Source organism: Carassius gibelio, chromosome B3 (assembly GCF_023724105.1).
Source record: "Carassius gibelio isolate Cgi1373 ecotype wild population from Czech Republic chromosome B3, carGib1.2-hapl.c, whole genome shotgun sequence".
Lineage (NCBI taxonomy): Eukaryota > Metazoa > Chordata > Actinopteri > Cypriniformes > Cyprinidae > Carassius > Carassius gibelio.
In genome coordinates this window covers 17,784,445-17,807,678 of record NC_068398.1, presented here as the reverse complement: position 1 = coordinate 17,807,678, position 23,234 = coordinate 17,784,445, and the positions used below count along the sequence as shown (strand labels likewise).

The 23,234-nt window shown below is 39.9% G+C and overlaps 1 protein-coding gene across 10 annotated transcripts in view; it reads right to left on the bottom strand.

Annotated features, from left to right (window-relative positions):
* Positions 1-23,234, bottom strand: part of LOC127952924 (trinucleotide repeat-containing gene 6C protein) — a 58,448-nt gene that overhangs the window by 17,065 nt on the left and 18,149 nt on the right. For 3 of the 10 annotated variants that reach the window (XM_052551831.1, XM_052551830.1, XM_052551832.1), the window contains one exon: positions 582-2,957. In XM_052551831.1, coding sequence (XP_052407791.1) covers positions 582-2,957 — 2,376 coding nt within the window. Of the gene's footprint in view, positions 1-581; positions 2,958-3,320; positions 3,689-4,070; positions 5,696-13,134; positions 13,444-23,234 lie in introns of those variants that run through there. The other 7 variants (XM_052551828.1, XM_052551829.1, XM_052551833.1 and 4 more) reach the window with 5 other exon arrangements.

Genomic DNA, 23,234 nt, shown 5'->3' with positions numbered 1-23,234 from the left:
AAATAATATTATTAGCATAAAAATCGGAGTACAAAGTTAATTAAAAAATTAAGATGAATTTCACAATTTATTCCTTTTGAAACTTTTATTTTAATGACATTTTTTTTGCAAAAACAAGTCACTTTGTGGGATCCTCGGTCTTAAAATGAAATAATAAGCAGTAATATTAAATGTCTGTTTAGTTGTTGGCACAAGGGAGATCCGAGGATGCCATGTTAAATACAGCTTTGGCAAAGGGAGTGCAAAGCTACACATAAACAGCAGAGGGCGTTGAGTTTGTTCCAAGTATCCTGCTGGAGCCTAGTGATGCTCCCCCCACAGATGGCGACCCAACTCTAATTACACATTTCCTCCTGGCTCAAACACTATGCTGAACTACACTCACAGACAAAATGTAAACACTATTCTGTTGACTGATTTACATAAACATTTCTATTTGTTCTGCTAGTGTGTTCTTTTAGCATGATCTGTCCGTTTTTTTCTTCACTTGTATGCCGAAATGAACAAAAATAGAGTGATACATTTTAACCAGTTAAAGGTTATTAACAGTGTATTTTAAAGTAAAAATTATTGTTTCTTACCTGGATTCATAAGGGTTGGTCTATTGTGAGTTGGCCCTGTTTGATGTGGGACAGCGTTATCAGGGGAAATGTGATTATTGTTTGAACTTGGCCCTCCATGGCTGTGGGTCTGCATGGGAGGCTGGTTATGGTGGGGATGATGATGATGGTTGTTGGGTACACTGTTGGCATTGCCAGGTCCTGGTTTGCCTTGCATTCCAGGGTTATTCCTGTCCCAGAGATTGACTGTCTTGTTGTAACTGCTTGGGTCACCCCAAGCTGAGGTACCATCATCGATCTCCATCTTACGTCGGATGGAGTGTGGAGAGGGCTCCTCCCATCCAGTGGGCTCTCCAATGTGGTCAGGTTTAGCACCTCCACCATTTCCTCCTCCCCATCCAGAGCCACTCTGCTTTACAGAGTTAGGACCTCCCCAAGAACCCATGTTTCCACTGCCACTATTGCCACTGGTGCCCTCCTGGGGCTTGTTATTCCATCCTTGTGATGGCCCACTGGAGTGTTGTGCATCTCCCCAGTTTCCTCCTATTCCTGGAGTAGGCTTTCCCCATCCTCTGGAGCTCTCATTCCAGCTGGTACCCTCTCCTTCCCAGGTAGAGCTGGTGGGACCATTTTTCTTTCCATCTCCAGATTCACCCCATTCTCCTCCAGGCCTGCTTTCTCCACTAGGTCCATTGCTCCATCCGTGAGAAGTTTTGGGCACATCAGTCCATCCCTGTGGTTTGGCTTTCGTGTGACTGTCTTCCCATGTAGGAGACTTTTCCTCTGAACCCCAAGTCTGACCACTTTTCTGCAGGCTGCCACCTGAACTTCCAGCTGGGTTACTGCCCCAACTTCCAGGACCACTGGAAGGTTTCTTGTTGCTGGTAGGATCTGCCCAACCAGAGCTAGCCTGGGGTGATGGCATGGCTGTGCCCCATCCAGGTGCAGCTCCACTGGGGCAAGGACCCTCATTCTTGCCCCCAGAGTCAGGTCTGGATGTAGTGCCAGAGTTTGGGTTGGCACTTCCAGAAGTTGGTGGTGGTCCAACATTGGCTGCATTTGAGGACGAGCCCCAGGCTTCAGTTCCAATGTCATTCTTACTGTTGGAACGTGCAGCTTCTTCGGTCTCCCAAGCGGTGTGCTGACGCACTGGTGTTTGTCCCCAGCCTGTGTTACACAGAACCCGAGGGTCCATATCCTGGGCAGGCAGAATAGGGGGAGCCTCATCTGTTGATGAGCGGACCCTCCGGCGAGGATGACATTCCATGCTGTCACTGCTTCCCTCACTGGCTGGGGCATTGGCCCCACGGACCCAAGAGTTTAGCGGCTGTTCTTGGGTGGGAGAGCTTGAGGAATCCCATCCTTTGGCCTCAGTGTTGGAATGCTTACCCCAGTCTCCAGTTGAGGCAGCTTGTCCCCATCCAGAAGTGCCCGAGGCCCCTCCTTGTCCCCAGCTGCTCCCTGAGTCCCAACCAGAGTCTTTTGAGCCACCACCAGACTTGGCATCTCCATTACCCCAAACAGGTTCTTCATCCCCGTTGACCTGTAAGGCTCCTCCTGAATTTTGAACAAACGAGCACATGCCTGGAGGTCCAACTCCCCAGCTAGGCAGGCTATGGCCAGGGCTTCTGGGCTCTTGCTTAGTGTTATTTGGTCCATCAGTGTTAAGGTTCTGAGGTTCAGAGCTGAAAGACACATTCGTGGATGGGATGGAGTGTGGCTCTGAGGAGTCACTGGGCACAATGCTACCCCACGTGGTGTTGCCACTGCCACCACTACCTGCAGAATTTCCATTGGCACCACCTATACTGCCACTGCTGCTAGGGCACTGACTGGGCAGAGTGCCCGGTGGGCTACAGAGATTAGGAGGAGGAAGGTTGCTTTCTCCAGAGCTGCCACCACCCATGCCGGTCCCTTTATGTCCCAGAACTGGCCAGGCAGAGGGGTTGGCGTTGGGGTTTAAGTTCAAGTTAAAGTTAGAGGAGCCCCAACTCCTGGCTCCCACTGATGTGCTGGAGACTTCATTCTTCCCTTCTCCTCCACTGGAAGGAGACGGGCCAGAGCCCCAGCCTCTGCTGGCCCCACTCTGACTAGAGAGTAGACCTCCTGAGTGGCTGGCATTGGCTTTGCTGGGATGATTGGCGGAGAAATGTCCTTGCTGGCCAGCTCCTGTGGCCATGCTCATTCTGCTGATGTCACTGATACTTTCAGTGTCTAAGGGGCATCCTGCAAGGGCGTGGCTTTCTTTGCTTGAAATGGAAGGCCACGCCTCCGTATCGTGCTTGTCAATAATCAGTGGATCCCAGCCGCTGCAACTGTTGGTAGGGGCTGTAGTGGCACTGCGATTGGGGGATATATTCTCATACTGGGCTGCCAGGCCACTCTGTGGGGGCAGCTCTACAGAAAAAAGAGAAGGAAAAAGAGAAACTATTGAAATAATGTGCATATGACCTATATTAATATCATTCACTCATATGACCACTCAACACAATTTAGCTTACATGTTATGATAAAATACATTATATGTTTAATTGCAATTAGAGGAAAAATGTATCTGAAACATTCATCTAAATGGCTATTTACTGCAAGATCTGGCTAGATCGATCAAAACATCTTTTTTTTTTTTGGCTTGCTTTAAGAAAAATTATGCTTTACATCAGCACGGTAGCTATTGTCATAACTTACGTAAATAAAAATGTATAATATAGCCTAATAAAAATGCAGCAGTAACAGCGTGTTGGTTTACATGTATATGCTTGCCTGGAGTCATTTTTCACTGCTGTCACCGCAAAGCCTTGCTTCTCACAACCACAACCATCTCCCTCTGCTGGACTGACAGATTACAACCACAGACTTTGCTTTCAAAGAAATATGTTCATTCTAAATATGTCACATTGATAACAACACTGAAACAGCACAAATGCCTACATATGGACACCAGGATCCTGTTGTGTTAATTAGTTGGCAATACTGCCCAGCCCCTTGGCACTCGCTCAACTCTGTTGTTGTTGTTTTTGTGTGGGTTTACATGCGCAGGCACTGCTCATTCTGTGTCAGATCTGCGCAAAGCGGCAGTGCCTGTGCACACCAGGCTTTCTGTCACCATCCATGGAAAAAAGCACTTTTAACTAAAGAAAAGAAAAAAGGAATCTAATGAAAGTATTTCTAACACAAACGCTGTCCTTCTGAAGAGCCACTGCGTAGTAAAGGACGCCATTTTATCAAATCTGAACTGAAGCCAAAAAAGCTGCCATCAACATCTTACAGTGTCTCGCTGAAGAAAGCTTATCAGATGAGCACAGCAAACCTCTGCCCTGCATTAATCTCTAACATGCAATGCAATAGCTTTAGGGGTTTGCGTTTTATTTGCAGTTGCATGAATGCTACGCTTCCAGATCAAACAGCAGCAGTACAGCAGAGAGCAAAGCAAGGGAAAAGCCTGTTATCAGAGCATGGAGGATCGTACTATGAGGTTGGAGGGGGCAGGGTTGCAGAGAAGTGGAAAAGTACCTGAAGAGAGATGTCGCCCGACCATCCTGAGAGAAGTGCTATGCTGCGTGCAGAGCGCTGGCCATCGCTGTTACAATATGTCTGCTGCTCGCGAGGCTTCTGAGGATCATATTTGAAATGCTGCCAAGGAGCTGCAGCTTAGTAAGCGAGCGACCGCCCCGTTCGTCCTACACGGCTTCGGCAGGATCTCTGTTCCCTCACCCGGGCTTTATTTATATCTACCTCTATTCCTGATTCGGAGAGGAGACTCTCTCGTGAGGGAGGGGAAATGGGGTTGCATGGGAGTTGAAGGTTAAAGCCAAGAGCATTCCGTTGTGCCATTAGGAGGGAGGAAAAACAAAACAAAAAAAGAGGGTTTCCTTTTCTTGTGTGCCCCTCTTCTCTTTTATGCTTTCAAACTGTCACAAAACATTTAGCCGAGACCATTCAGACTGCAATTAGCACCGCTGCTCACAATAGAGCAAGCTGAATAGATGCACAAAAGCAAGCCAGACTCGGAGCATAGGCTGCAATGCAAGGACTGTGCAAACACAGAAACACACACACACAGCTCCCTGTCATACTGGCTGATTTCAGCGATAGTTTTCTTGTAATATTTAAAGTACAGTGGGTGTGTGAAGTTGAAGCTCTGCATATCATAGGTGCGGTCCCAAGTTTAGAGGAAAACAACACTTGAATGGCTGAATGGGAAACAGGATAAACACCCCAAATGAGGCTCACATGGAGGTGGGCAGGTGGCCAAATTTCTGCGCAGATTGTGCCCATGCTTTAATGATGCAGAGGAGAGAAAAAAACGACCGGAAAGCATGCATGCTGGGAGGAAAGAAGGGATGGCCCCAGTATTGGAGAGATAGAAACACTGAAAACGAGATGAACACTTACAAAAGCACACTAGCTCTTGGCATCAAGGAAGGCATTGTTTACAAATGATCCCAGCGCCTCCTATACACACACACAATACGCCAAAGTCCAAAGAGAACAGACTCTTATTATACTCCAACTCAAAGCCAGGTTTTCCAGCCAAATATGCAATGATGTAATCAAAGCCTCATTATTAATTATTCCCTTGCCTCCAAATGACCCTTTTATGAAAACCTCAAACAAGTAAATCTAAATGCTGGCTTTGGGTTTCACTACCTAAACAGTTATTGATTGGTTTTGTTTGTGTCTTCATGTAGTAACTCTTAATAAGGCTCATCAGCCTAAGAGTCAGAGTGCCAGAGTAAGAAGGAGTGTACCATCTCTTGTTGGAGACAAATTAGTCCAGACAATTGCTGGACCAATTTCTGCCCAGTGAATATTGAGCACTACAAACATACAAGGACACAGTAACTCCAACTATACTCAGATTTCTTTCTAAAACAGCAGAACTTGCTTAGAAACACTGAAGAACAGCCTTTACAATCATTATACGAAAGATGATGAAGATATTTTATCCCCTAATTAATTAAATAATTTGTTATAGGGCTACACGATTAATCTAATGTCATTGTCATGTGTATCTTGTCAGTAAAGCCGGTTCTGTGATTAGCAGTAAATCCCTAGCACATGGTTTCAAACGGAGTAGAATGTACTACACAGAGCCGTAGTTCACTGACAAGCTATGCAAAACCGCATTCATAATCACCGATGATTTAATTGTGCGATTATAAATAGAAGAAATCGCTCTGCGATTATGAAAGCTGTTTGTGTAGCTTGTCAATGAACAACAGCTCTGTGTAGTAAATGCTGCTCCATCTGAAAGCAGATACAAATACCACATTTAATAACATTTAATTTACTATTTTTTACTGATAAAATATATTTTGCCATAGTCGTGTGTTTATTAGTCACGTTGAATTAACAAAACCAGTAAAATCTTCCTTTTATTCAGCAACTGTTATAGGGATTTCCTGGGTTTCTTCTGCGAGAGATTGCCCTCTGGCCTTGGATATTTAAATGGATATTTACTGCTGATCAAAACCGTACTTCACGGAAAGATACGCATAACAATCTCAGCTTCTGACTAATCGCGATTCATCTTAAGAGTTTTCTTTTTCTTTTTATTTCTTTTTCTTTTCTTTTACACTTAGTAATGCAAGTACTTCTTTCAGTTATTTAGAAACTTTTAGTTAGTAGCCAAGGCAACATTTCTCTTTTTTTTTTTTACGTTTAGGCTTTATAACATTATTTAATCTCAGCTGAATTTCAATTAACAAAAGCCTTTTTTAGACACTCTTAAGACAGATACAGCTAATAAATTGGAATGTTTAGATCTGCATCTCTTTATCTTTTAGAACAAACTTTTAATTATATATTTCTCAAAGATTTAATAACAATAGGACATATTTAGTTGACAACAAAGCAGAGTTAAATATTGCAATGCATTTTACTAGTTTTTCAGAGATAAATCTCAAGTCTCTCAACCCCTGCTTTCTATTTCATACCACTGCAATCCGCCTCACTGTTTTAACTAAAAATGTGTATATCCAAGAAAACAGCACCATATACTGCACACGTTTGTATGCATTCATGTACAAATAACCAGCAGTGGTACCGTGGGGTGAAGAACAAGGGGCTTTGCTGATGTTGCCATTTGTCAGTTGCAAAGACACTTGGTGGGAGAATGCGGGGAGGAGCTAGCATAAATAAGGGTCTTATGCAACCACCATCAGTCTTGATGTACTACACCACGCTCCCGCTCATTCGGGGCAGGATGTGACATGAGGAACAGGCAGACACTGGGCAACCACCTGCACTGGACAGCAGGGGGCGACTTCAACAGATGATAGCATAACTAAAAAAGGCATAAGAACCCAAAAGCTAATCAATAAGAGGCCAAAAAAATAAATAAATGACATTAATAGAGCATTTTATTGTTATAGTTTGCTGACAAAACCTATTTTCGGGATCCCAATGCCTGCATCTGCAACCCAAAGAAAATGGGTGCTAGCCATTTTGGCATAAAAGCAAACTAGTCTGCCAGAATATTTTTTCTTACACTGGGAAAAGAGAGAGGCTTCATGCCATTGTACTTGGGGAAGTCCTCATTATTATTCCCTGAACTGGGCCCTCTCAGTCCGGTCAACTTTACTTCCTAGTCACAACAGTGTTGGTGTTGATAGGATGCATGTAAGTGTGTGTGGGTGTGACAGGAAAAGAGAAAGAGCGAAAGTTTTTGCGGCTGGGATCAGTGCCAGCACTCAGGTCTGTTTGGTGGCTTGGGGCAAGAGAATACAGGACTCACTGAGGCAAACAGGCCCATAATGAGCTGTTAATTCCCCTACAACAGCAGGCCTGGAAGTTGTAATGCACTCCACAGAGCAGCTGGCCATACTGAGCAATGTAAACGTCGAAACGACATGCAGAAACAAATACACTAGACCTTAAAGGTGAAGTGTGCAATGTATGTGCCTCTTGCATCAACAAACACTAATGCAAAACAACAACTGTATTCAGATACGCTAGCTGTTTGAAAGGATGCCCCCAAACCCTCTAATATGCCAATCCAGCATACTGAGCTCTGCCCTGGCCTGAAAGACAGTGAATACTGATGACGCAAACTGCTGTCTGATGAATCACACCACATGGACAGAAATGATGTGATAAGAGACTTCATAACACAGAGATGCTCCACTGATACATTTATGAATGAAAGAGATCACAACACTCGATATGACGATGTTCTATGTAACAGTTTGTTTAGGTTTAGAATGCATATGTACTTGCACGGCCAAGCTTACGTGCTTGTGCTTTTTAATATGGCCACTGAGAAAACTGACTGGCTTCAATCGACTTCACTTTAAATGTTTAGACATTCTAAAAATAATCATCAACTACTCCAAAATGCTGATTTAGGTGATCAGGAGACATTTATTATTAAAGTTGAAAACAGTTGTGCTGCCTAAAGTTTTTGTTGAAAACAACTTTTTTCAGCATAAATGGAACTGCATTATATAAAAAAAAAAACATCTGTAACATATAAATTATAAATGTTTTACTATCACTTTTGATCAATTTAACGCATCCTTGCTAAATAAACAATAGTTTTAATGAAAATTCTTACTGACCCTAGTGGTGGGCGGTATGGCCAAAAATGCTTATTACGGTATTTTTCAAAATTATACCCATTTCATGGTACATGACGGTGTTTATTTCTTTTTTCTATGCATGACCGAGTGTAAACCACATTTTCTACTAATTGAGAGAGGAAACAGGCTCCTACAGTTGACTTGGAATTTGCCTATTTTATACTGTCATGATGAGGGAATATTGTAGAAAAATTCCACTCTAAATAGTGACGAAACACGACCCATTAATACATGTTAAACAGGAGTCACTCTCACTTTTAATCACAACATCGTCTGATAAACCAGCATGCATGTACAGTAGATGCATGTTGAACAGATATGCGGTGGTCTTTGATTACTTTTTTGTCTGTCTGAATCGGAGTAACAACAAAACAAAACAAATACAACAAACAAAAAAAGTATATAATATTAACAGATGAACTAAACTTCTATTTATAATTCCAAACAGTCAGTTAGAAACAGGTGCTTGGAAACGCAATTTTGTACTTATTAATTGACAAGTCGGCTGCGGTAGGGCCAGAGGTGGGTAGTAATAAGTTACATTTACTTGAGTACTAATACTTTTGGAGTATGTTTAAAGATACTTCTACTCAAAGTAAATTTTAGTGAAAAAACTCGTACTTTACTTTGTTACTGTGGGCGACACTCCTCTCGTTACTTTATCTTAATGCAATACAAGTTATAATTGCTTCAGTTTATTCCAAACGTGACGTCTAAGACATGGCTTTGGATCTACACTCAACTGAAAGCAAATCTGCAAAGGCTATTGTTTGCTAGCATTGAAGATCTTGAACACCGCGTGTGATGTCTAAGGTTCAGGTGTAGATAGGCTACATGCGATTACAGTACACAATACCACTATGATATAAGTTTGTTGTACGTGTAACTTCTACATTAAATACAATATTATTTTTACATTAAATAAGCTATCACAGAGTATGAAATAAATACCCTCCAAACCTGCGTTAGCTCTGTTCCAGGAGGAATGCCTTTGCCTAGACACAATTAATATTCATATTTCCATAATATTTACGCTTGCATAAATTATATATTTGTTAACATTTTGCAAAACAGACAGAAGAAGATCCGTCAGTGCATTTGGTTCGTTATGTTCAAATGTTCGGTAACTTAGCCGTCATGTGAGGAGTTTTCACTCTTCTCTGTGTCAGAGGTTATTTATACATATATAATACATAACTAATATACTTTAAAATATAATTTATTTCAGTGATGCAAATAATTTTTCATCAGCTGTTGCTCTGGTTTTCAGAGTCATGATAATCCTTCAAAAAATAATTATAATACATTGATTTATTACCAGTGCTGGAAACAGTTTTGCAGCTTAATATTTTTTGGAACATGTGACATTTTGTTCAGGATTATTTGATGAATAGAAAGCTAAAAAGAACATCATTAATAGTAAATCAACATATTGGAATGATTTCTGAAGGATTATGTGACACTGAAGACTGGAGTAAAGGCTGATAAAATAAAATAAAATAAAATATATTTATTTATTTATTTATATACATACACACACACACACACATAACATAAAATGTATCTATATATCTAAATAAAAATAGACTAGATATACAGTATATGACGTACTAGTTCTTCAGCTTCAGTTTCGGAACTTTTACGCTGAGTAACACATACAGCCGTGTCCTCTCAGACACGTTACGAACATTAAACGACACTGGTATTGCGGTATTTTAAAAATTCATATCATAAGAAAAATAAACACCGGTATTCGGTATGAACCAGTATAATCGCCCAGCACTAACTGACCCCAAACTTCTGAAGTTTAGTATGTATAGCTGTTCTAGAATTCACCAATATTTTTACATAGAAGAATGACACAAAACATCGAAAATAATCACACAAAAGATACGAGCAAAATGAATACAGCCTCTGTGCTGTTGCTGCTGGCTTGAAGCAGAGCTGTGGGTCAATCGACTGCATTCCAGCGGCTTCCTGTAAAAACACACACTCATACAGAAAGCTGGGAGCTCTTATTACTCGTTGGGCTCCCAATGTGCGTTAAATAACATCCAGCGGAACCACAGCTCAGTGCACGTGCCGGCACCTTTGGGTAAAACATTCCAAAAAGCAAACTCAACCAGGAGAAAGAGAGCGGGAGAGAGTGAGAGAAAGAGAGAGAGAGAGAGAGAGAGAGAGAGAGAGAGAAGAATCAAAATAAATGCAAGTGTATGTGAATTTTTTAAAAAGCATCATAATGCATTTTGGGGACTGCCATCCATGCAATGCCATTTTAACATAAATAAGCCATCTTAAATAATGCTATTATTGCTTCTTAACCCTTAGGGGTGCGAATCACAAGGATTTTTAAGATTCCTGTTCCAGTTACCATTACGCCCAACATTTCTTCTTCCTTAATAGCTTCATTATCAGCTAGTAGTTCTTTGAATAATAATTATTTGGTGAAAAGAAATTCCACTGCATTACTAAATAATGAGGAAATTCCAAAAATAAATAAAATAATTCTTGCAAAAGTTGTCTTTATTTAAAATACTTTATGATGACTTTAGTTTATCATGAGGTTATGCATTAACAACACTAAACAAAAAAAGTAGTACGTTTATTCAATTATTTTCATAAATACTGCTATGTGAGCAGCTATTGGACTACACTAGTCACATGGTATTGTTTTGATTCACTAAAAAAAGGAGCCCATACAAGTCATTTGTTCAGAATCAGACTACAGTGATTGCGATTGTGTGGTTTTGCTTCACTACAAAGAAGAGTCTTCGCTGAGTGCCTATTAGGGCTTCACAATTATGACAAAAATCATAATTGTTGATTATTCCCTTAAAATTGTAATTGCAATTATTAATTACGAATATCACAATTTACATTGAATGACGTTTATATTACAGTTGATTCAACTGCATGCCGTATTTTTATATGAAAATATTAGGGCTTCACAATTATGACAAAAATCATAATTGTTGATTATTCCCTTAAAATTGTAATTGCAATTATTAATTACGAATATCACAATTTACATTGAATGACGTTTATATTACAGTTGATTCAACTGCATGCCGTATTTTTATATGAAAATAATCCAAAAAAACTGAAAAACCTTTAGTGCTTTTCTATAGTATTAAGCCTCAAATGTCAAATATACATCGGATTCGTTTCTTCTTTAAATTATATAAAAAAGTAAACATATAAATGGTATTATAACCTATACTAAAATGTAAACAATGAAAAACCCTTAAGAAAACATGCAGAAAAAAAAATATATCTTAAGTGTGCAGAATAACAAATGTATTTGAACGATTAATTGCCGCTTTGAACGATAACGCAATTGTGGCATCCATAATTGTAATCGCGATTAGAAATTCAATTAATTGTGCAGCCCTAGAGCCTATGATTCCTAAAAATATGATCTAGGAAGACAGTTTGCCAGAAATAAGGAACAGGTCTCTGATCTTGAGCAGAGAAGAACACATGATTCCTTCATACCACAAATAAGAGCCAATCAGTACTCTGGGAGGGGAGAAGAACAGTCCATGAGCCGGCCCATTTTTGTGCCATGCCAATCAAAGGAGACTCCTTCTGAATCACGCACATTTACTGTAAGCTGTGAATCACCCCTGCCCACAGAGCTGATCGTCTGCCATCTCTCCCTTTTCCTTTCTAACTCGTTCTTTCGCTCTGCCACTGCCATCAAGCCGCCACAGACACACAGCAGAAGATTGCCAAGTCCACGTACAAACTACAGCACTCTTGGCACACGCCTCCAAACACAGGAAGTAGCAAAGCACAACTCGGCAAACCGTTTCTCTCCATCTAGCTTTCTTTGCCTGCAAAACACAGACAGCAAATAAAAAACAAAAAAGAAAAAAAAAGCATCCACAACTACCTACTGCACATGCACACATGAATAAGCTCAAACAGCAACATAACAAACCGACCCTGATTAAATGTCAACAGGAGATTTCAACAAGACCCTGTCTGTGATGAACAAATTAGGCCATTTACTATCTACTGAACCAGATCTATTGCAGCACACTAATAAGGGGCTGTTCACATAAAACATTTTACTGTGCTAGTTTTCCAATGGCTTTCTATGTAAATTAGTGTGAGACCGACATCTTTGACATGTGGTCTGCGTAGGCCTGTCGCGATACTCCATTAATCGTTTAATCGCATGATATTAAAAAATGAGCTCGCTAATATTTTCGGCCACGATAATTTTGTACAATTTTTATTAAAGAAAAGTGGCACGCAATGATGTGGGGTTAGTCTGGAGCGCAGCCTGTGGACAGTCCGCGGTAGAAAACACCCTCTCCGATGGCACAGATGTCCCGGGAATAAAGAGACATATTCTTTATTTTCCTGACTATAAGTCGCACTTTTTTTCATAGTTTGGCTGGTCCTGCGACTTATAGTCAGGTGCGACTTATTTATCAAAATTTATTTGACATGAACCAAGAGAAATGAACTAAAAATTAATCAAGAGAAAACATTACCATCTACAGCCGCGAGAGGGCGCTCTGCTGCTCAGTTCTCCTGTAGTCTACACTGAAATCATAGAGCGCCCTCTCCCGGCTGAAGACTGTAATGTTTTCTATTGGTTCTAAATAAATGCGACTTATAGTCCAGTGCGATTTATGTTTTTTTCCTCATCATGACGTATGTTTGGACTGGTGCGACTTATAGTCCGAAAAATACGGCAATGGAGACTTGAATATTAATCTGTCTTGCTCTCATCAATTGTGCAGATAGTTGTCAACCCCAGCAAACAAATAAACCAGCATTACATTTTGTACCACATGAGAATGGACTGATAGTCTATCCAATCCATCAAATACACCTTGTCACAACAAGCTCTTCTACCTTCCTGCAAAATTACATAACAAAACCACAAAACAGACCACCAGCTATGGGCGTTAAGTGTTTTCTGGGCTGCACCCTGACTCAGCAGGCCGCCCTATGTACATCATGGAGGCGAGGCTGACCTGGGTGGGTCTGGCAGGAGAAGGGCTGAGACGTAGGGTTGGTGGACACTGGCTGCACGAGAGCTGTACTTCCGGCGGGCAGAGGTTGGCCCCGCTTCAGTAGCTGCTTGTGTTCATGTTGACGGAAACGAGGGGGCACCTCTCGGGGCGGGTAGCGAGGGGCTGCCGGCTGCTGCTGTTGGTTGCCGGAGGGTGTGCGCTTGCCATTGCCACCAGTGCTGCTGCTGGCTGAGGGCACAGACGGGTTGGTGGCGGTGCTGGGGTTGGTGGGGGGAGGAGGGGTGGGGCTGGGCTTGGCAGAGTCTGGCACTGTGGACACAGAGATTAAAGAATGAAAGAGAGAGAGAGACAGAGAGAGAAGGGGGAGAGGGAAGGATAAAGTTAATTTTAGCACATGCCATAAATGACAGCAAACAGGAAGTGTCTTTAGAGGGAAGACTATGAGAGGATTTGGGAGGGATGAGTGGGTGGCGAGACCATCGAGAATGTCGTTCGCCTGTCTCTACCTATCACAGCCGGTCTAGACACACAGGGTCTCTCAGGGAGGGAGACGAAAGGAAACGAAAGTGCCATTTATCTTAACGTTTCCGTGTTGTGGAGGAGGCAGAAACTGTTACACAATTAGCCATCAGAGAGCCTGATCCAGGCAGATCTCCGCCTGAGGCAGAGGCAAAGATGAAGCAGAGGGAGTGCAAACATCTGCGCGAATGAGTGCCGGACTTATGTAACTCAGACAGGGGAGATGCTTATTCTGCTGGGGGAAAAAACACTGTCTGATGGTGGAGGAGAAAGAGCTTGGAGGAGGAGAAAAAAATTAATATTTAAATCTTTTATTGATTTCAGTAGCTTCAGAATTGTCAGGCAGAGCGAAAGCGGGTGAAATATCTAAATTAGGGCTGTGCGATATGGACAAAAAAACCTATCACGATTTTTTTTATCAATTTTGCGATTTCGATTTTAATCACGATTTTGTCAAAAATGCATTCAGCATAATTTTTAAACATATTTCCAAAAGAAAACCAATGAGAGCTTTATCAAATGTCTCTAGAACAGACATAAGTCAAAATAATCACTAAGTAAAGATGCCAAACAAAATGTCTAGACATATGGAAAAAATAAAATAAAATAAAACCGTGTTCAGGGATCTTTTTTATTTTTATTTTCTCCATGCATTGGTCATAGAGCTCACTGTAGCGGTACCTCGGGTTTTATATGTTTTGCCCAATATATTTATTGCCCAAGGGTCACGTAGTCCATCTGCAGTCCGTATATAGTAATTTATGTGTAAACGGTTCAGAAGCAGCAACAAGAGTGCATTATTGTAACGCGAAAGCACATTAAAATAATGCGCGAGCGCGAATCTTTCCACTCGCACCAGTGATGCGCGGGTCAATGCCTACTATATAAATGACAAAGGTTTAATTGGCATTTTTATTTCAAAGGATCCGACCGACAGCAAGCCGAATATCATTAAAAATATTTTTGGATGACTCGTAACCGCGGACACCCGCTCATTTTGGATCAACCCGCGCATCAATGACTTGCACGCAGATTTCCTTTGCACTGTTATCAAAACCAGATGCGCGTGCTCAGATCATAGACTGTATAAGGCTCAGATACATGCTGACTTACAGCGTGTCTCCTCTCATTCAACCTGTGTCCTGTGCACTCACAACTCTCTCTGCGCTCACGCGCAAGATATTAAATCTTTTCGTACCTTTCTATTTATAACCTTTTCTTTTCTCATCTTTTTACTGCGTGCAGTGTGAACGTTCTGATCCGTTAACATGGCTCGAAAAAACAAAAAGGCTGCGCATCACAGACAGTGTGTGAACCTGGAGTTAGGCATATGCCCAGTCTGCTCTCAGTGCTCTGCTCTCGCGCTCCACTCAGGTGTGCTGCATTCTGATTGGTTCAGATAACATACTGCAGGAGGTCAGGGCCGCGGAAAATCGTGCCATAAAGCGATTTAGAAATCGCGAACACTCAAATCGCGATTTTATTTCGATTTCGATTAATTGCACAGCCCTAATCTAAATGCACACAAAGATAGCGCTGATGAACTGATATTATTCACAGGGGGTCCTCATCGAACAGACCAAAAAAATGAATCAAACCAACAAACTTCAAGATTAATAACAACATTACAATCTTTGCTTTGAAGTATGTGAAAGTGTAAATATATAAAAATAAGGAAACAGACAAGGGTACAAGACTGTGTACTTAATGACTTTATGAGGGAATTAACTACTCATCCAATAAAGCTTTGCGACTGATATAAATCAAATGATGGTATATACAAATTAAAGTTGTGCCGATAGACGATAGTCAGAGATATCGCCTGTGTCTAATTCTAAAAAATTATAGGCCACAAGCTCCAGTTCTCAACAGTCCCGGGAACCAATGTTCTGTATGTGTTTTATGGCCTTATTCAAGTGATTTAACATTTTTAGTTCTTCACTAACCCCGCATAACATTTTTTTTTCCTCAAAAACACAATCATGTACATTAGGGGTGTGCCAGAAGCCGAATACCTTATTCGGAAAGGCACTAATAATGGCTTCAAAAATGAATAACAGATAACGAATAATTCTGCCCGAATATTCGGCTGAGGCTGCAGCACAGTCTGGTGTTTACTAGATTCACAGGTGAGCCAGGGGATCAGCGCAATATTTTACACAAACCTCTGAATTCACTCGATTCAGAGTGAAATGAGTGTGAAGTAAATGAACGTAAACTTTATGAATGAAAAGTGCACAAATAAAACACTGCATTGCTGTTGCCACGCAGTATATCTCTCAGAAATCAGAGCTTGGCAAGAGTAGTGGCTGATATTACCTAAAATATTACATCATACACGTTCTACTGTTTGTTCTACTATTTAAACCTCATAGGCTATGGTATAATACATGAATGAATAAGCACAGCACGATTGCCAATCAAATAGCCACGTTGCCGTCTCTGCGCGTCTCTGTATCTCAAAAACCAAACAAGCTCTCTGTCAAGAGTATAGGCTAATAATCAACTTCAATACAGATACATTTACTACTAGGCCTACATGTTTGCTTCCCTAAATTTTGCTGGTTTGCATGGCATATACACATTTGTTTAGTGAAGTTCAAAAACTACTCATTTAAACAGTTCTGCATAATGAAATGTTAGCCTTGAATTAATTAACTAAATGTTTGTCATGAAATCTTCCTACTTGTATGATACATTTATTTTTTAGAAATTATTAATTTTAAATGTTAGAACACTGAATATGGCAGTTTTTCCTGTCTGCAAATTTGTTTTTCCAGACCTGCAAATTACTTAAGTGAAATACTTTTTTAACTTTGCAGGAACCAAAGGAGCCAAAGAAATTCATGTTGTTTTACATAATCCTCTAAAATTATAACGCAGTAACAAGTGTGCAAAGTAGCTAAATGAGTTTATGAATGAAATAAGCACAAATAAAATAGCTGTGTTGCATTTCCTGGAAATCACTTAAATCAATTTCAATATTTCTAAATTGTGTAGTAACCCCTACTGTTTTAATTTAGATCCTTAAATATCTATTTATTGGATCAAGAAAGGTCCCCAAGCTGGGACTCGAACTCAAGTTGCTCGAAGCACAACCACACTACATCTCGAAGCACTGCCTATACAGTGAAAAAGGCCCTGACTGTAAGATCATGTTTAAATAGGTTAAATGTTATAATCATAATAAATATATAAATATTTTAGTTAAACACTACATATTTGTTCAGTGATAACTATAAAAAAAAAAATTGGTTGTAAAATCATAAATCAAATAATGTACGGAAGTTTTGGTTCAAGCTCCGCCTACTTCCGGTTTTATCCGAATACAGATACAGATCCGAATAATTTTGTGATTGATACAGATAAAAAACTGGCTTTGCTGCACACCCCTTATGTACATACATGCTGCTCACATATTATTATAGCCCAGTTTGTGCTGATTACAGTGAGATTAGACTTTTGCCATTTAGATGTTTATAAGCAACTGAAAAAGCAAAATATTTTAGGGCATGACAAAACTTCTCCAGGCCCCAAAAATACCATAAGACCTCTGAGGGTTAAGCATTAAAATCAGTAACTTACAATGTTTTTATTCAATTATGATCATGTTAAATACAAATTCAGTCATATAAAAAATTTTTAACATGACATTAGTATGCTACATGAATAAAAGGATATAATGTGTAGTTAATAGATTACACTAACATTAGGCTGCTTTTAGCCATACCCTGCAATCGGTTCACTCTCCAGCTATGAAACTAAGTAAGGAGTCTACGTATGTTTCACAGGACTATGGAGCATATTATACAACGGTAATACAAACAACTACTGATTAACAGTCATTATACATTAGTTACACAAAAAAATGCGAAATGACTGAAATATTAATGTATTTTCAAATGAACAAGTCATTTGAGACAATGGGGAGACTGATTCAACGATGTGTTCATCACTTGGTACTGGCACTTGGTCTGTATAATAAGAAGTTACATTTGTCTACATTTGGTGTTGATCATTGAACCAATAGAAGATTGAAAAAAAAAAAATTCTGTTTCATTTTTTATATATATAAAAAAAATGGTTTTAATCATATTCAACAAATTTATTTTTTCCCAAACATTATTTTGGGTATACAATGAATGATGTTAGTTGCGTAAATGTAGCATTGTAAGAACTGGGAACAGGATTTCCACGATCATGCTTTGCATGGGACTGGATAGGGAGAGTATATTCTGAAATAGTGTTATTTTATGCAGTTTTAGCAAAATTAGAAAAGGGGAGATTACCACTGTTGTGAAGTGTAGTGCATGTGCTTGGGTTGAGGATCTGCTAACAAGGATTTAAGTAACTTTAATAAAAAAGCAGTAACTCTGGGAATGCAACAAATGCAACCAGTTCAAGCTTTTGGTTGGCAACACCTAACATCATATGTTTAAAGTTATATTTAGCTTGTTAGTATGTGTAATTGTTATCCCAGACATCTTTTAAATCACTCATGTGAACTACAGCTTCCGGAATGTACTGCTTCATTCCTATTGGCTAAAAAAAAGAGGCTCACATACACTACAGATTATATACTGGACAGGTCCAATGTGATGCAGCCTTAACACTACATGAAAACATGAATGCTTTTCAATTTCTCCCTTTCTCTCTCCCTCACACGCACGTCCCTCCCCCAGTCGTGGCCCCTTGCTTTCTTTCATGCCATGTTTGCAGCACAGACGCTCTCCAGTGGCGCAGTCGCAGTGCTAAGCTGGAATCAGTGACACCAATCCCTGATTAAGTCCAGCTCAGCCTGCCTGCCACGAGCTGGGTAGACAAATCGCCACAGTTTCCCCGTCCTCCTCCGCTTTCCTCGCATCAGTCGGCCCACTGTAATAGCCGATTATGAATGTGTTACAGAAGCATATGGACATGGCTAATTTTTCTTGATTATGCTGGAAGTACCTGCATATTCTGTCTTTCACACTTTTGCCCCGGAGCCATGAAAAATTACTGCAGTCAGGGCCTTTTGATGAGAGCTATTCTAGAAGCTTCTGTGGAAACTGTCAGCGCCCGTCCAATCACAGCACAGCACTGGCGAGGGGAGGTTCCAGAGTGGAAGGGGGAGGGAGATGCAATCAGCTCTCGAATGAGAGACAAGGAGAAAATAAAAAAAAGAGTGCATCTAAATCCAGCTCTCTGAGCACTGGACACAGACACACAACGCAAATCCTCAACTAATTATGCGGTTATGAGATCCATGTGAACTGAAACGCTTTAATTGCCAACCAGTTTACTAAGGCTTATTTTAAAGCTTTGTTGCTCTGATATACACTCTCACGTGTAAACGCATTGAATATTTCACATAATATTATATGGATACAAGACAATCTTTTACATGAATTGCAGTGATGAATAACTAGATTAATGATTAGGAGGTTTTTAACTAAAGGTTTTTAACTAAAACATAAATGTATTTTTATGACAGCATAATGTGTTCAACATATCTGCTTTGACACCCCCATTGTGCAAGTGCATGACCCTATGTACTTCCACTGTAAGTGCTTTACTGTTACTAAAAAAGAAAAAAGAAATGATTGTCTGTGGTAATGGACAATATTCCATTAATGCTGTCGATATACATTAACTTATTGATCCTGGAAAATTCTTTTAATCACCATTCTTCTACAGTATACAACTGCAACAGTGAGCCAATGCAACTTGATCCGACATGCAAAAGCTCATCCACTAACATTGTTTTATCAAACAAACAGGCACTTAGATAAATCATACCAAAAAAAAAAAAAAAAAGTTCATGCTGTCTCAACAAAAACCCAGGCACTGTTCTAGAGCGGGAAGAAAAGACTGACTGGAAAAAAGCAAACATCAGCTTTTTATGGAGGCCGCATTAGATATTAAACTCGTCTGTTTGCGAAACAGCTCAAACGCACACTGCATTCCCAGTGAATTAAGAAGCACTTCATTACAAATAGTAAAAGAAAAAAAAGCATATTATACATCAGCCCGAGGGAGTATTTTCCATCTCACGGTGTGCCACTGATCTTTCTCACTTTCACAAAGACATCTTCATTTACTGACTGATGGGAAATTAAATCCTGCATTAAACGTTCAATTCTGCGACTACACAGGACAGATGAAAGCACTAAAGGTTGGAGAATGGTGTAACACGTCATGGTAGGCTGAAATTACAGGACCTGAGCCCCAGTCTAAGTAGAGAGGAGACACGTCGAATGTAATTACAGCACACTGACTGCGCCTCCTACTACACACACGCTCTCCGCACATGCTGCTATAGCATGATGACAGGCTTTCCAAGACGAGCCGTGACTTCAAACGGAGGCCAGAAAACGCTGAGTGGGTTTTATTTTGATCAAAAAGCCTTTCCGGCCCTGTTTTCAGACTGTGAGTAAGTTACGAGACAAGACAAAGGCATTGTGATGTGGAGGTGTGAAACAGACCTCACAGAGAACAGGTTTTTGAGGTCAATATAACTGAACGTCACTTGCTCTCAAAAGCATGTTAACGGCCATCTGTGCAGGGGAGCACAGGCAGAGTTTGTACTACCAAATCATTATGTCACTTTGACAGACTCGGTTGTATATGTTTTGCTACGATCTATTTTAAACCGTCCTTGTTTTCCAGAAAATGATTTAGTGTTTATAAAACATAGGCTACACTGAAAGCTAAGGAACTAAATCAGGTACAACTGGTTAGCATGAGTTTGGAGAAAGCAAAGTTCTATTCATTCAGTCATTAAACTCCAGTTTCCATAACATTATGAATTTTTTTTTTTTTGGACGACAATATCACCTGTTATGGTTCCCACACTTTCTGACCATGGTTCCCATAGTAAAAAAATAAAATAAACTTAAACATACATGAAATGTACTTATGTACTTTCAGTATACTAAACTGGAACAGCTAATTTCGTAGTTAGTGCACTTTAATTGTGCGGAAATAGTGCTAAGTCCAACCAAAGTATATCTGATTGTGCTAAAGTGAAACTATTACAAGTATACTTCAGGTACACTTTAAATATCTTGCAATAAAAGTCTGCTTGAACCAGAAATCGCCGCGACTTTATTTCAGTGTAGTGACGTATTTCCAGCTGAAATTGAATATTGAATAGAGGGCATGGTTTTATGTTTGCCCTCCTCCCCTCTGTCTCTCACTCATAGCAATCTAACGGTTGGAGAGGTGTGTTTAAAGATATTCTGTCCAAGCCGTCAAACTCGTGTCATCAGAGAACGAATGCCATTCCAGAGCGGAAGCAAATGTTACGATTTTGACTAAAAATTACAACAAATTTTTTACAGTGGATTATATTGCACGAATTCATTGTTTACATCAAGACTAGCAATTGTGCGCTAGTAAAGCAAATGTAAAAGTCCATTTTTATTTCAATGAGGACTTTAAAGACCGATATTAATCAAAGGATTAAATCAGAAATGTAATATTAAGGAATGTGCATTGTGCACAAGTAGTAAATAAAAATTTTTTATTATAATTTGTGTATCAGTAAGTCTTGAGCAATATGTCAGAAAATATGTTAATAGATTTGAATTATACTTAGTATGAAATAAATGTATTTAAAATATATTATTTTTGCTAGGGTTCCTGATTACAGCAATTTCTAGCCAAGAAAATATTTCAAAACTGAGTGTACCTTACAATCATAATAATAAATTATAATAATAATTAAAAGCAATTCTCAAAATTTTGACTTACTGGCCCCCAACTTAAGAAAAAAATAAAATAATAATAATTCTTACTCTTACGTATAAATTATTTTATATTTCTTCAAGTCAATTTTCATTATATAAACATTCCTTCCTTCTTAAGTACAGATGTATCCGTTATCTTATTTTTTCATCTGTCAAAATGACAGTAAGCGTTTTGGATTCTCTTTCAAGGTTTTTTAAGTTCAGTAAATGAGGGCTCATTTCCTTCAGTGTACAGAAGGTATATCTGTGCATGTCCTCTGGAGCCAGACACACGAGCGACTCTCCTTTGGGTGGCACTTATTACACAGACACCTTGTAACGCCGAGTGCATCCCCAGGTCTCAGACTATGCTTGTTGCCATGGAGATACACACCTTGCAGTTGTTTTTTCCTCTCCGCCTCTCCCAGATCTCATCACAGCAGAGCATCTGTCACTTCATCACAACACAAACAGACCTCCCTTAGGCTGCTGCAGGACTCACAAAACCTAATAAACTGACAGGTCAAAACACAGGTATGAGTGAGCTGATGTTAACAGATAATACAGCTCTAAAGGAGGCAGCTTTATGTGCAGTTAACCAGGAGGCTGGCAAAGGAAATGAAGGGTAATGCTCTTCATGATAACTGCTATGTAAGGAGCTATGTCATTTGAAAGGCTATGGGGACAGAGTATTTTGTGCTTTGTCAGCGAGAGACAATGCAATAACCAAACTCATCATTCTGAATGATTATATACAGCAACAATTAAAAAAATTTAATAAAATGGAAACAATAACTCAATTAAATGTATCAGTGATCGGCTTACAATACAAAGTTTTTTTAAATAAAATATTTAAAGCAATATTAACCACACAGAATAGCCTAATTATTCTAATTAAATACTTTACAAATTATATGTACACTACAATTCAAAAGTTAGGGATTTTTTTTTCTTGTAGTATTAGTTTAAAAACAGCTTCATAATATGTATGTATCATGTTAAAATCAAAGGACTCAAAACAATAATAAATTGTTAGCATAATTACATAATGCACGACTTAAGCTATTATAAAATAGCGTACATGAGTTTTCTACTTGTGTGTCAGATATAACACAATATAACAGAATATCAACAAGCGGGCCACATGAAAATGGCTTGAGGTCTGCATGTGGTCTGCGTGTCGACTAGCACTGCGTTAGCACAAGCGAATAATCTTTTGTTTTTGCAGTATCAAACCCTAGATGTCAAACAAAATAGGCAGCTGGTGGTCAGTGAGTTCAATACCCTGCAGCAGTGAGATTAGCTCTAATACGATCTACACAAGCGAGAGTGACGTGTGACCCGACCCCGGCCACCAGACACGTCTCATAGGCTTCACGCATAAGATCAGGAATCAGCGGAAGCCACTGCAGGGAAATCACCACAACGCTCGCCCATCATGCTAATCTCGTAGTTTTCCATGTTTAACCTTGCAGGAACGAGAAGAGTCTGGAGATCTTAATTAGCGGCGTTTAAATATGCAGCTGTATTTAAGTCCTGCGGTTTCTCACAGAGATATAAAAAGACCAGCATTAGAGGAAGACTGGGAGCTGTTCTACATGAAAACTGGAGCGACTGGGGATGTGCCTCATGGGACGAGCACATAGCAGAGAGAAATCCTTACCATAGTCACCCTCAATTAACCGCACTTCATACTGACCCCCCCCCCCCCTCGCCTGGCACATGCAGTTAAACAGAGTAATAGTGAACATGAGCAGATTGTCATATCACTGACACTGTACAAATGCATTAATGTTGTCTAAATCAACTGAATCGTTCCAAATATTGCTTTTCCAATAACAATAGGATTCAATTTGTGTTATGCAACTTTCT